The following is a 14078-nucleotide window of genomic DNA, read 5'->3' as shown; positions in this document are numbered from 1 at the left end:
ACAGCAAAAGAAACAACCACCAAATGGAAAGGGAACCCACTATATGAGAGAGCATAATTGTCAATGATATATCAGATAAGGGGTTAGTTTCCAAAATATATAGAGTGTTCATAAAACTCAACAAAAGGGCCCTGGCCGGTTTGGCTCAGCGGTTAGAGCGTCGGTCTGCGGTCCTGACAGACCCGGGTTCGGTTCCCGCTAAGGGCGCGTACCTCGGTTGCAGTTTGTCCCCGGCCCTGGTTGGTCATGCGGGTGGCAGCCACTCGATGTGTCCCTTCACATCGATGTTTCTCTCTCTCTCTCTGTTCCTCTCTCTCCCACTCTACCTGAACAACAACAACAAAAAACTCAACAAAAGGAAGACAAGGAACCCAATTAAAAATGAGCAGAGGACCTAAATAGACATCTCTCCAAACAGGACATACAAGTGGCCAGGAGACATATGAAGAAATGTTCAAATTCACTAATCATCAGAGAGATGCAAATTAAAACAACTATGAGGTATCACCTCACACCTCCCAGAATGGCCGCCATCAACAAATCATCAAACAACAAGTGCTGGCAATAGTGTGGAGAAAAGGGAACTCTAGTACACCACTGGTGGGAATGCAGACTGGTGCAGCCACTACGGAAAACAGTATGGTGTTTCCTCAAAAAATTAAAAATTGATTGCCATTTGACCCAGTGATCCCACTTGTAGGAATGTATCCTAAGAAACCTGAAACACCCAACAGAAAGAATATATGTACCCTTATGTTCATAGCAGCACTATTTACAATAGCTAACATCTGGAAACAGTCAGATGTGTCCATCAACAGATGAGTGGATAAAAAAAAAGCTATGGTACATATATAAAATGGGATACTATGCAGCTGTAAGAAAGAAAGATCTTTTATCCTTTGAGACAACATGGAGGGACCTTAAGAGTATTACGCTAAGTGAAATAAGCCATCAGAGAAAGACAAATACCACATGATCTCACTTATTTGTGGAATATAATGAACAAGGTGGGCCACTGATGAAACAGACCCAGAGACATAGAAAGGAGTATGGTTTGGACTGACAAACCTCAAAGTAGAGGGGCTGAGGGGATGGATGAGATGAACCAAAGAACTTATATGCATGTATGCATAACCAATGGACATAAACAACAATGCTAGGGGGTGGAGGGGACAGGATGGAGAGAAGGGTGTCTAAAGGGGAAAAATGAGAAACATCTGTAACAAAATTAATTAATAAAAATTGAAAAAAAAATAAGGACCAAAAAAAGCTTTCAAGATTAGGGAGGAATAAAATATTTGTGTTATAAAAAAGAAAATAATAAAATAAAATAATTAGTTTGGCTTTGTGGATCCCCTAAAAGAACTTAAAACAACCCGCAGTGAACCTTTGATTACTACTGTATAGAAGAGCTACACAGAAAAATAGAACTTACACTAAACTTGCACTGATTATAGGAAGGCCAATCAAAATATATAAAAATACTCAAAATGGTAATGAAATACAATTAGATTCTAAGAATACATGTTCACCACAATCTCTCTTGGGTAAGGGAAAAAAACAGAAATAGAAAAATATATTTAGAAAAAATAAAAATGAGACCACTATTCTCAAAACCATTAGATAGAATACTATCTATAGTGAGATGTAAATAAAGGTATAATGTTGAATATATTCATTAAGAATAATAAATTTGAGAGAATTATGCATTTAAATAAGTATAAAACTATTTTAAAACTATATCTTTAAAAAAAAAGCTCAAAAGACAGATAAAATAAGCATGACACAAAGTAATACTTTTTGAAAATTTTAGTTGAGACAATTTTAGCTAGATTCAAAGTTTGTTTACTAAACTGACTCAAAAATTCTTAAGATCTGAATCATGTAATAATGAGAAATGACCAAAAAATTACTGTCAAAGATTTATACACTAAAAAGTCATAGAATTTTTGATAATTATATGGGTGAGGCTTATTAGTAAATACTCAAAAGATATCTCATTTCTATATTCCTTAAATTGTTCCAAAGCATAGAAAAAAAGGAAACTGTTTTAAGACAGACCATTGTCCTGAATGACTACCTCAAAGAGTAGGCACAAAAACAAAATAATACAATCTCACTCATTATTACAGAAGAAATAATATTGAAATAAGTATTAGAAACCCCAAATGAGTATTCCCCACTCAAACAAAAACACAGTAACTAAGGTTTATTTTAAGAATGCAAACATAGTTCAAAATATAAAAATATATTGATTTAATTCATTGGCTTAGAATATTAGAGAAAAAATAAAAACTATAATACAGTCTGAAAAGATATATGGTTAATAGTCAACAAATATGTGTATTTTATGTTTAATCCAACATCTCAGTAATAATATAACTTTCTTAACAAGAAAAACGGCAATAAGTATAATTGTTAGAAAGGAAGAGGAAAATGATTATTTTCTAAGACAAACTTTGACAGTCTAAAAGAATCAACTGAAAAATCATTCACAACACATAAGATAGACAAGAAAAATCAATATATTCTTTTATAAAAACACTAGTCTGAAATTTTAATGAAAACTTTTTCAATTATCAATAAAACATAAAAAAGCATTTTGGAATAATCTTAAACGTGTAAGACATATGTGAATAAAACTAAACAAACTTAGCAAAAGCCACAGAACTGAGTAAGTAGAAATATATACAAAGGATCCTTAATTAGATGGCAATATTGCCACATGTCTATTCTCCCATAATCAATTTCTAAATGTAATGCCATTAATAGATGCATACTTTTTTATTTTTTGTTGATTTTGAGAGAGAGAGGAAGAAGAGGGAAAGAGAGACAGAAACATTGATGAGAGAGAACATCGATTGGCTGCCTCTGCCTGTCCCCCACTGGAGATCAGGCCCACAACTTGGGCATGTGCCCTGACTAGGAATTGAATCAGCGACCTCTTGGTGCATGGGTCAATGCTCAACCACTGAGCCACAACGGCCGGGCAATAAATTCATACTTTTTATTGTACAAAATAATTTTAAACTTCATGTGAAGAAATAAAACACAAAAATAGTCATTAATAATATAAAGTGGCTTGCCTCACCAAAAACCAGCATCATAAAGCTAGAATCGTAAAATTATATTATGGTTGATTAAATAGATACAAGAAGAGTATTACATATGGAAAGACATTGAAAAATTTTACTAAAATTACTATATGGCACAATTTCTATCTCACTTGTAGCTCTTTTCCTAATTTCAATGTCTTAGTTTTAAGTCATTTAATTTTCCTTTATCCATTGCAATGCACAAAGTATTTGTGGAGCATTACTATAAGCACATTTTTTTTTAATGTATTTTTTCTTTATTGATTTTAGCAAGAGAGGAAGGAAGAGGGAAAGAGAGAGAAACATCAATGACAGAAAACATCAACTAGCATGCCCCCCATTGGGGATGTGACCCACAACCTGGGCATGTGCCCCGACCAAGAATTGAACTGGTGACCTCTTGGTGCATGGGTCAATGCTCAACCACTGAGCCACACTAGCTGGGCACTACAAGCACTTTATCATTGCTATCACTTTACCTTTTCCAGATGTGTTATGTTATTAGGTAAACCCGCTGCTCAAGTTTCTCCTTTTTCTAGTGATCTCTCAGTTAACCTTGATAGCTCCCACAAATTTTGTGCCTCAGATTATGTATTAATCTAGCATCTACCTGCAGCTTTTCAAAACTAATTCTACAATTGCTTAGTTTCAAATCTTGCTTATTCATATCTATGGAGCTAAGCACAATAAATGGTGTCACAGGTTCTTTTCCAGGAGATACCAAAACAGAGCTAAACGCACAAAAGTTTGTTGGGAAGTAACATCCATTAAAGGAAAATGGAGGAAGACTAAGCAGGGAGCACCAAAGTTTCTGTCAGGACAACCAGGATCCCTGGAGCAAAGCCTGTCTATCTGAAAAATTCACACTGGGCAGAAATGGTCAGGTCCTTGCAACACCGCCTTATTCAGTAATTGGCTAGAGGATTCTTAGAGAATAGTGTGACCTCAACTTGAAAGCAGAGTTGGACCCTAAAAAAACTAACAGCTGCAGTTGTCAGCTAACTGCATTTCTTGCATCTGAGCAGCTACAAATGGTATCTAATATTATCCTTGTATGCTTCTGTTCTAGGTTTATTCATCTAGCTCCAAGTTAGTCTCAGTAAAATCTTTGATTAAAGGGAACAGTTTTTATTTAATTTTTACTACCAGTGAGGAGCAGATGGCCTGAAACCTAGAAAGCACACAGTAAATACCTGTAAAACTTTATTAAATGGCTAAGTTTAGCCCTTTATGTGTTGCTGAGCAACAGCTTCTGTTCTAAACTTCTTTGGACTGACAAAAAAGGCTGAATTAAACATAAATTAAATTATCCTTAGCCTCTGGTATCCCTAGTATCTTCCCTTATAAACTCATCTGATAAATATCTCATATTTCTACCTGACACTGAAAGCCAAATGTACCACCGCAGGAAAGGGTGTGCATGTGTGGGACAGGGAGTATATGGGAACTCTGTACTTTCCACTCTCTTGCTATGGACCTGAAAGTGCTCTAAAAAATTAATATTTATTAACTATAACAAAGAGAACTGCTTATATGGAATATGATACAAAACAGAGGTTTCTGAGGTAATATTTCCATATTTATGTTATATATAATAGGGAGATATAATATTTTTATCTACAATGAAGAATCTTTTTTATTTTATTATGTAAATAAAATATGATTTCTGATTTTAAGAAAAAGAGAAACTATCAGAAAAAAAGGAATAATTACCTAACATTCTGACACGTAAACAGCCACTATTAAAATCTTTATAACAATGCTTTCATGTATTTTTCACAAATATGTAGTATAATTAAAAAGTTAGGTTATATTTGAGAACCTTTATTAAAAATTACAATATAGTAGCAGATTAACAGTTCACCAGGCTTAAAAAAATAAATCTATAAACCTTCAGGAAAATATAGTTAATAATAACTAATGGAATGGGTTCACAGGAGGATTGTATTTGAGAACATTTCTGTTCTAGTCTATTTTATAAAAACATGGCAAGTTTTTAGTAATGAGATATCTGAATCTTTGGAAGGGAAAAAATCAATAAGATATTCTAGAATTCAACCAAATCAGCAGCTGTAAAACATCACACCTTAGTATAGATGACTGCCATATTAGATTATACCTGGCGTTTCCAGGAACTTATGCAATGCTATAAAGGAGTACAAATGTAAACATTCAGTGTGTTAGCAGTGGTGCCAAGTAAGAGATCCCTTTCAGAGAAATTGGATTGGATTGTCCTATTGATCCCTTTCCTCATTTTGCTGATAACTAGGGAGAACATATGCACCCTCTCCAGAAGTGTCAAGACGAAGGGTGTGATGGTTCCTGACTATCACTCTTTCTTATCTCTTACATGCTTTCTTTCTTTCCTAGCAAAATATGTCTAAACCAGTTTAAGGAAGCATTAGCTATGAGGGTGTGGGGCAGGTGGGAAGGGTAAGCTGTCTCTGAGATAAAATATGTGGCAAATTGCTTTCCCTCTCTGAAGTTCTTTCCTTTGGGCTTCAAAGGTTGTGACTTTCTCTCATACTGTATCCCTTCTAAAATTCATGTTTGCAATATAGGAACTAAGCAAAAAGAGACTATTCAAGTTAACAAATCATAGATAACAAAGAGTATCTCATAGTCTAACCCAGATTACTAAAATTTTGCAATGGAATTTTAGGTTAAAGCCAAGTTAGTAACCACTTTGTTTGCTATTATTTCGTATACATATATTTTTCTGGGTGTCATCTGAGGGAAAGGGTTGACTATGCCAGAGCAGATTTCAAATATTCTTAGGTGTCTCAGCAAAATCAATAATAATCAAGTTTTAGTATCTAGAGTCCCCTAAAATTCATTATAATAATACACAAGCTTCCCTAAAACTTGATCTGATCACCAACATAATTCTATACTAATATCAGCCTTTTATGCAGGAAGAACAACACTCCTCTGACCAATAGCTAACGCCATGTATAAAGAATGTACTTAGCAATTGTTGCAGACCCTTAATTTCTACCATTCTGACCAAGTTTTTAATAGAGTCCTTCCTCTTTGCTCTTGCCTTTGGTTCTGTGTCTCATTTAAAGTTTATTTTTGCACCATAAATTCTAGGTGTTTATATAACTTCTGACTTTGCAGCACAACATTTCCTTAATGAATGTAACTTGATCTCACTCCTCTGGCTCTTTCCATGAATAGGGGGGAAGTTTTAAGCCCTTTTGACAAAAAATATTTCATCCCAAAACAGAAGTAGATTCAGCCATTGATTACTTTTACTAAGTACTGAAACTTGAATTCCATTCTTGACTAGTCCTTTCCATTACTTTGCTAAGGGCATCTTTTTGTAAAATGAACTCCTAATATTAAATGCCAATATGTCCACACCTCCTCCCTTTCATCTACTCCCTAACTCTTTCAATGTTTCTTGGATCGTAGGTTCTCTAAAGCACTGTATGCTATCAATTGTATCACTATAGTTGTTAATAAACCAAGCTCCAAGTCACTAAAGAGTAGATATATGAGCAGTAAAAACAGTAAAAGAATAATTTATCAACTACGTGAGTTGAAGAAGAGAGTACAAATAAAGCCAGCAGGAGGTGGAACAACAATTTTAATACACACATGAATCTTACAATTAAAAGTCATTTCAATTACTTTGAGAAACTGAGCTAAAGATAAGTTCTACAATGTTCTGTGAATGGTAGCTATAAACAATGAAAACTTGTATAGGACAATGTATAAATTTATAAAATATAAATAAATAGTTCCTAATAATAATGACATTAATAATGATGTAGTTAGCAGAATTATCAATAACATCAACAGCCTTTAGAACACTTGTAAAGAATATATTTTACCAAAAGATTCATAACATTCAAAATACTTCTAAATCCCAATATAAAATTATATATATTCTATGTAATGCATAGATATTAAATAAAATAACCTTTGTAATATGACTATTTTATTCCTACTGATGCCCATAATAGCCATAACATAACTATATCCCTATATATAAATATATGGATATGTGTATATGTATATATACATAGATCAGTAAATGAGTATTTTTAAGTGTGTGTGTGCGTGTGCGTGCGTGTGTGTGTGTGTGTGTGTGTAATCTCCAAATTGTTCATCAGCATATCCCAATTGGTTGCAACACTCAGTGAAAGTGTCCTTTGTATAAAGCATATAAAAAGCAAGTGACATGCCTAAAATCAGTGTGTTTATATTCTACATGGAGGGCCAAAACACACTTCACATGAAATTTATAGTTTTATAAAGCATACTATCATCTGGAGCAAATTAATACAGTTGGCAATGAGTGTTCATGAGGGAAAAGTTGCGAGGAGGATACCTTTGCCTTTTAAACCTGTGTTTTTATTCAATGGATAACTTGTGAGATTTAAGGGCTTAAGGATGTTTCTCTGCTATATTTAGAACACATGTCCTCATTGAAATCAGACTAATGACAATCTGGACCTTTATGCAGACCCTTCTAATCATGTTAATATAATAGCAATATTTGTAGCTCAGGCTGCTCAGGAATAGGTTCACATATGAAGCAGTTAATCTACCACACACACAGTGCTTTACAAATCATAAAATGTTCAATCTTGTTCATTATACTACAATATCGTCTTCATTTCCACCATTACCTAATGTCCAAAACAAAAAGTACAAACTCTGGTGTCAGAATACCTGAAGATAAATCTTAGCAATGTTACTTAAGTATGTGGCTTTGGTAAATTAACAAACTCCTCTGAGACTTAGTTTCCCTGTTTATGAAAATGAGAAAAAATACCTATCTTACAGTGTTTTGGAGGAAAAATTACGTATCACATGCAAACTATCTAGTGCAGTGCCTGGTACATGGTAGGCACTCAATAAATATGTTTCTTTTTAGTTCCACTGTGTCCTCAAAGCAGTGCATAATTCAGAATAAAACAGGGAATAAATATTATGCTATATGTAGAATTCCTTTAATAAACTACATGTTTATGTTTTAAACTACTAAATAGAAACTTTATGTTACTATTAATATCTCCTTCTAATAATTAATAAGAGAAATATATATGTATATATACAAAGCATAAATTATAAAATAGTTGTGGTACGTTTAGTTAATACATCACAAAATTATATTTGTACCACATTACATATGACTTCTCACTTCAAGAAATCACAAGCAGAATATTAACAATATAATAAATATATTTTTAAAAGACTGAAGAAATACTCACCAATGTTATGTAAATTATAATTATAGAATCTTAAATAAAAATATTTCAAAGAAAAGTAATAAACTAATTATACTTACATATTTCCTTCGTGCAAGCTTTCCTGTTTTATTTGTTTCAGACTTTAAAATGAGATCCTTAAAAACCTTATCTTCATATCTTTTGTGTGTGCAAATACATTTTATGTCACGTTCATTAATAACTTTTTCTTGTTGTTTTTTATACAAAAACAAGGAGCTGAATATAAGTGGGGAAAGTCATTTAGTATTTTGACAAAACAAAAGAGAGAGAAAAAGAAAGAAGCTACATCTTAGAAAACATGGTGGCAAGCCTACTATAATATTTGTGTTCATGTTAATGCTATATAAGACTAGGCATTAAGATTTGCCCATCAAAATTCATCCAGAGGTAAATGAGTGCTGAGAAATTTGTGGTGATATGAATCCACAAACAATTCTATATATATATCTGACTGTAGTTTATAATATAAAGGCAGAAAGAACATGTCTAAGTTATTCAGAAAAATATAAGGTAAGCTATCTTTATTTTTCCTGTCTGATGAAGAAATAATTTTTTTTCTATCTAGGAAAATCACTGTAGAGCAGTACTGCTCAACAGCACATAATGTAAGCCACAAAACAATTTTAAATTTTCTATTAGCCCTACTTAAAAAAAAATGTTAAAAAGAAATAAGTGATACTAACTTTAATATTGTTTTATTAAACCAAATATATCCAAACTATTACCTGATAAATGAAATAAATAAAATGATATCATGCTTAATAGTGAAGTTTTTGAATGTTATAAAACTTTAATGTTATAAAACTTTTGGCCTTTCACAAACTCCCCCCACCCCACCCCCCACCTAATCCCAGAAGAGCTCTTCTTAGCTGTCTTTTCTCCTGGTTCTCTTTGGTAAACTTCAAGGTGGTTTACAGTCTAGCTTTCTCCTCTCATTGAGATACCAGCCTTCTCTTAATTATTTATCACTTGCTGAGGGCATGGATGATCAGGGCTCTAGTATTCTCTACCTGTTGCAACTGGGTTAGAGCTTTTGTTCTACAAGGGAGAGTTGAGAAGAGGTGGAGAGATCAAGATCTCTTAGCTACTCTTGCCTGGTATAAATTCTCTAACATTTTTGAATTTATTTTTTGAAAGGCCAGACTATGGAGAAACTTATTTCCCAAAATTCTGTTGAAAACAATAATCAGCTGGCAATTAGTTGAGGTAAATAATTGTTGTGATATCAAAGGAGTTCAGATAGCTTAACAGAGGAATCAGAAAAAGGCGATCAAAGACAGCCCTGCTCCAATCCCTGTCATCTCAGGGGTGGCTGCACCTGGCCAATGGTGTGCACTCTAAGGATCAATATCACAGGCTGCCCAATACAGGGGAAATGAACTTCACTAAAATAGTAGAGCCCAGTTATTAAATAAATTAACAAGCAAAAAACAAGTCCTGGGTGAGGAGATCAGTATCCACAATTATTACAATACATTATCTAAAATGTCCAGTTTTCAATAAAAAATTATGACAGGCAAAGAAAGACAAAAGTGTAACCTATACAGATAAAAAGAGCAGGCCTTTGAAACTGCTTTTGAAAGGGTACAGATGACAGCCATCACAACGACTTCAAAGCAGCCATTATAAATATGTTTAAAGGAAATAAACCTCAAGTAAAAGAGGTATAATAACGATGCCTTTTCAAATACAGTTTATCAATAAAGACAGAAGTTATATAAAAAGAGCAAAATAAAAATTCCGCAATAAAAAATATGATAACAAATTTTTTCCTAAAGTAGTTCAACAGCATATTTTAATTGGTAGAAAAAAAAAGAAACAGAAATCTTGAAAAGATTGATAAAGGTTATGTTGACAGAAAGAAAAATATTGAAAACAAATGACTAGACCTATAAAGAAATATGGAATATCATTAAATCCATCAACATAAAATTAATGAAAGTAACAGAGAAAAGAGAGGAAAAAAAGAAAAAAATATTAGAAAAACTAATGTCTAAAACTTTCTAAGATCTGAAGAAATTAATTTACACAACTAAGAACTCAACAAATTACATAAAGAATAAACACAAAGATCCACATCCATACACCTTATAGTAAAACTACTGAAATTCAAAAACAAAGAAAGAGAAAATCTTGAAAAAAGCAAGAGAAAAATGACTACTCATGGAGAAGGGAACCCCAATAAAATTCACTGCTGACTTCTCAGGTGACCAAGCAGTAGTCTGGCTGAGTCAACGCACCATTATATATAGCCTCTCTACCACACATTTTATACTTAACAAAACTATCTTTCAAAACGGAAGGCGATAAGAGGTGGTATCACCAAAGTGGTGACATAAGTCGTTCCTGACTTCACTCCCCCTTACACGAGAAAAACTAGCAACTATGCATGGACAAGATGCCACAGAATGAATCCTAGAACATGGAGGTGAGGCGCAAGCACTGTCCCCAGACCACTGATGCCAAGACGGACTTCATATTAGAAGGATAAAAGGAATGGCTACACATTAACCAAAATCTGCCTCCCAGGCCAGTGCAGCACCACTCCAAGAAGGCTTCTCTGAGCCTATGGTTTCTCTGTAGGGAAAAAGAGACCCCAGGGGTAATATCTTTGCTCCCAGAATTGTGGGTTGCTTCATGGGAGCCCCTACGCTAGTGTCCCACAAAGGTAGCAGAAGGTAAATAATAAAATAGAGAACAGGAAAATAAAAAGATAACCAAACTAAGAGAAGGTTCTTTAAAAAGACAAATAAAATTGACAAATCTATATCTAGACTAAGAGAGGACCTATATCACAACACTTTAAATGAAAAACATATCATTGATATACAACGATATACAAAGGATCAGAAAAGGCTACTATGAATGACTGTATAAAAACTAAATGGACAAACTATAAGAAATAAAAAATTCTTACAAATATGCAAAGTACCAAGACTAAATCAGAAAGAAATAGAAAGTCTAAAACCATAAATCTCTAGAAGAAAACACAGAGAAAAAGCTCCTTGGCATGGCTCTTGGCAATGATTTTTTGGATATGACACCTACAGTGCAAGCAACAAAATAGAAAATAAACCAGTGGGTCTATATCACACTAAAAAGCTTCTGCACAGCCAAAACAACAATCAACAAAATGAGAAGACAACCTACAGAATGGGAAAAATATTTACAAACCATATATTCTATAAAGAAATAATATCCAGTATATATAAAGAACATGTACAATTCAACAGCAAAAATAAATAAATAAATGAATGAGAAAAGAAAGAAATGGGCAAAAGACTTGAGTAGACATTTTTCAAAAGAAGATATATGAATAGACAAAAGGGACATGAAAAAAGATGTATAACATCACTAGTCATTAAGGAAGTGAATATCAAAACCACAATGAGAAATGACCTCACACCTAACAGAATAGCATCATCAAAAAAATAAGAGACAAATTCACTGTTGATGAGATTGTAAACTGATTTAGCCACTATGGGAAACTGTATGTAGGATCTTCACAAAATTAAAAATAGAACTACCATAAGATCCATCAATTTTATTTCTAGGAATATATTCAAAGGAAAAAAAAAACACAAACTAGAAAAGATATCTGTACCATGTTCATAACAGAATTATTTATAATATGCAAAGCATGGAAACAAAGTGTCCACCGATGGGTGAATGAATAAAGAAGTTGTGGTATGCATACCCTTAAATTTGTTTAACTAATTGGTCACACAGTTGCAACCTATAATCTATTTCCCTAGATTATAATCAGCATCTCTTCCTTTCACATGGAGTCTTATTTGCAAACATTTGGCATGATACCAGGATATCTTTATATCAAATAATTATGAGGCAATTAACAATATATATTTCAAAGTTAGTTATCATATTCTGATAGAATACAACATATCAACCTACAACAAATTTCTGTAGTCTTGTTTAACATGGTACACTGTTATTCTTCATATAAATTTTGTGATTCAGGAAAACTAAACTGACATTTTTCTACCAACCTAAAAATTAGGGGGGAAAAGTTTTTCTTGCTTTCTTGAACACAGTTCCAAGCAAATCTTAAATTCAACTCAAAGATTAATAACATACAAAACAAAATCAGTAACAAAATTATGCAACACATTGCCCAGCCAGCGTGGCTCAGTTAGTTGAGCCTTGTCCCATGCACCAAGAGGTTACCAGTTTGATTTCCAGTCAAGACACATGCCCAGGTTGTGGGCTCGATCTCTGGTGCAAGGCATGCAGGAGGCAGCCAATCAATGTTTCTCTGTCATCAATGTTTTTATCTCTCTCTCCCTCTCCCTTTGTCTCTCTTTAAAAAAATCAATAAAAATGTATTTTTTTAAATTTTTTATTTATTTTTTTTGTTACAGATATTTTACCTAATTTAAAAGCCCGGCCGGTGGACTCAGTGGTTGCACGTTGACCCATGCACCAAGAGGTCACCGGTTCGATTCCTGGTCGGGTCACATGACCGTGGGCCAAATCCCCATGGGGGGGGGGCATGCAGGAGGTGGCCAATCGATGTGCTCTCTCATCAGTGTTTCTATTTCTCTCTCCCTCTCCCTTCCTCTCTCTCTCTCTCTCTCTCTCTCTCTCTCTCTCTCTCCAAACAATAAAGAAAAAAAATATGCTAAACAAAATAAGCCAGTCAGAGAAACACAAGTATCACAAGATCTTACTTACCTGTGGAAAAGAATGAACAAAATAAGCTGAAGAACAAAATAGATCCAGAGATATGGAAGTAGGGAACAGACTGACAAAGCTCAGAGGGAAGGGGTGAGGAGGTAGGAAGAGATAAACCAAAGAACTTATATGCACATATGCATAACCAGTGGACACAGAATGGAGCAGTGAAGGCAGGGGGGCAGCAGCAGCAGGGAGGAGGGTGTCTGTGGAGGACAAATGGAGAGACATCTGTAATACTTCTAACAACAAAGATAAATTTTTAAAAATTATATTAAAATAGAAATTTTCTCCTTGTCTTGAGTGTAGACTTCTATATCAGGGGTCAAAAAACTTTTTCTATAAAGAGCCAGAGAGTAAATGCTTTAGGTTTTTGCAGTGCATATTTGGTTTTGTTGCATACTCTTCTATTTTTTTACAACTCTTTAAAAATATAAAAAGCATTCTTCTTGTGTAGCAATCTGCACTGGAGTGTGCCTACAGGCTGTATTTTGCCAACCCTTGACCTATACCATATTCCAAAACATACATATATGCGCGCACACACGCATACTCAGAAACATTTTTCTCCCATTCTGCCTTATAGACATTTGGAGGAAAATAGAAAACAAGTGCATACATACATATTTGGATATAGATATATACATATACAACCTTAAATGTGAATTAACTTTAAAAAATTTAACTTATAGAAATATTACAGAGATACTAGAAAATATATCAGTCTTGCCCATTATAAATAATATGGCTGTGTAAACAAAAAAAAAAAGATTTAATGTACATTTAGTAAAGCTGCACAGCACCTGAAGACCCTCCCATTCTAGCTACCTGTACTGATATATTATTATCTCCAATGTATGGATGACTTAAGGGAACATTCTCCTAAGAGCTAAGATATTGGCATATAACTTAGCTTTAGCCAATTTAATGATTTCTCCCTGAATTTTTACTTTTTAGGAATGATCCCAAAGTGCCAGGACAATGAGAGTTGATGGTAACTGCAGCAGAACCACATGGTGATGCCGAGCTAGTATAACAGACAAATGGA

The 14078-nt window shown here is 33.8% G+C and overlaps 1 protein-coding gene across 1 annotated transcript in view; it reads right to left on the bottom strand.

The window, feature by feature from the left end:
* LRRIQ3 (leucine rich repeats and IQ motif containing 3) overlaps nt 1–14078 on the bottom strand; it is a 103689-nt gene that overhangs the window by 67436 nt on the left and 22175 nt on the right. The window contains exon 4 of the mRNA XM_036256784.1: nt 8398–8554. Within this exon, the coding sequence (XP_036112677.1) occupies nt 8398–8554 (157 nt within the window). The remainder of the gene's footprint in view (nt 1–8397; nt 8555–14078) is intronic.

Source organism: Molossus molossus, unplaced genomic scaffold (genome assembly GCF_014108415.1).
Source record: "Molossus molossus isolate mMolMol1 unplaced genomic scaffold, mMolMol1.p scaffold_m16_p_12, whole genome shotgun sequence".
Lineage (NCBI taxonomy): Eukaryota > Metazoa > Chordata > Mammalia > Chiroptera > Molossidae > Molossus > Molossus molossus.
The sequence above is the reverse complement of the archived record's forward strand: the minus strand, read 5'-3'. Positions and strand labels throughout refer to the sequence as shown.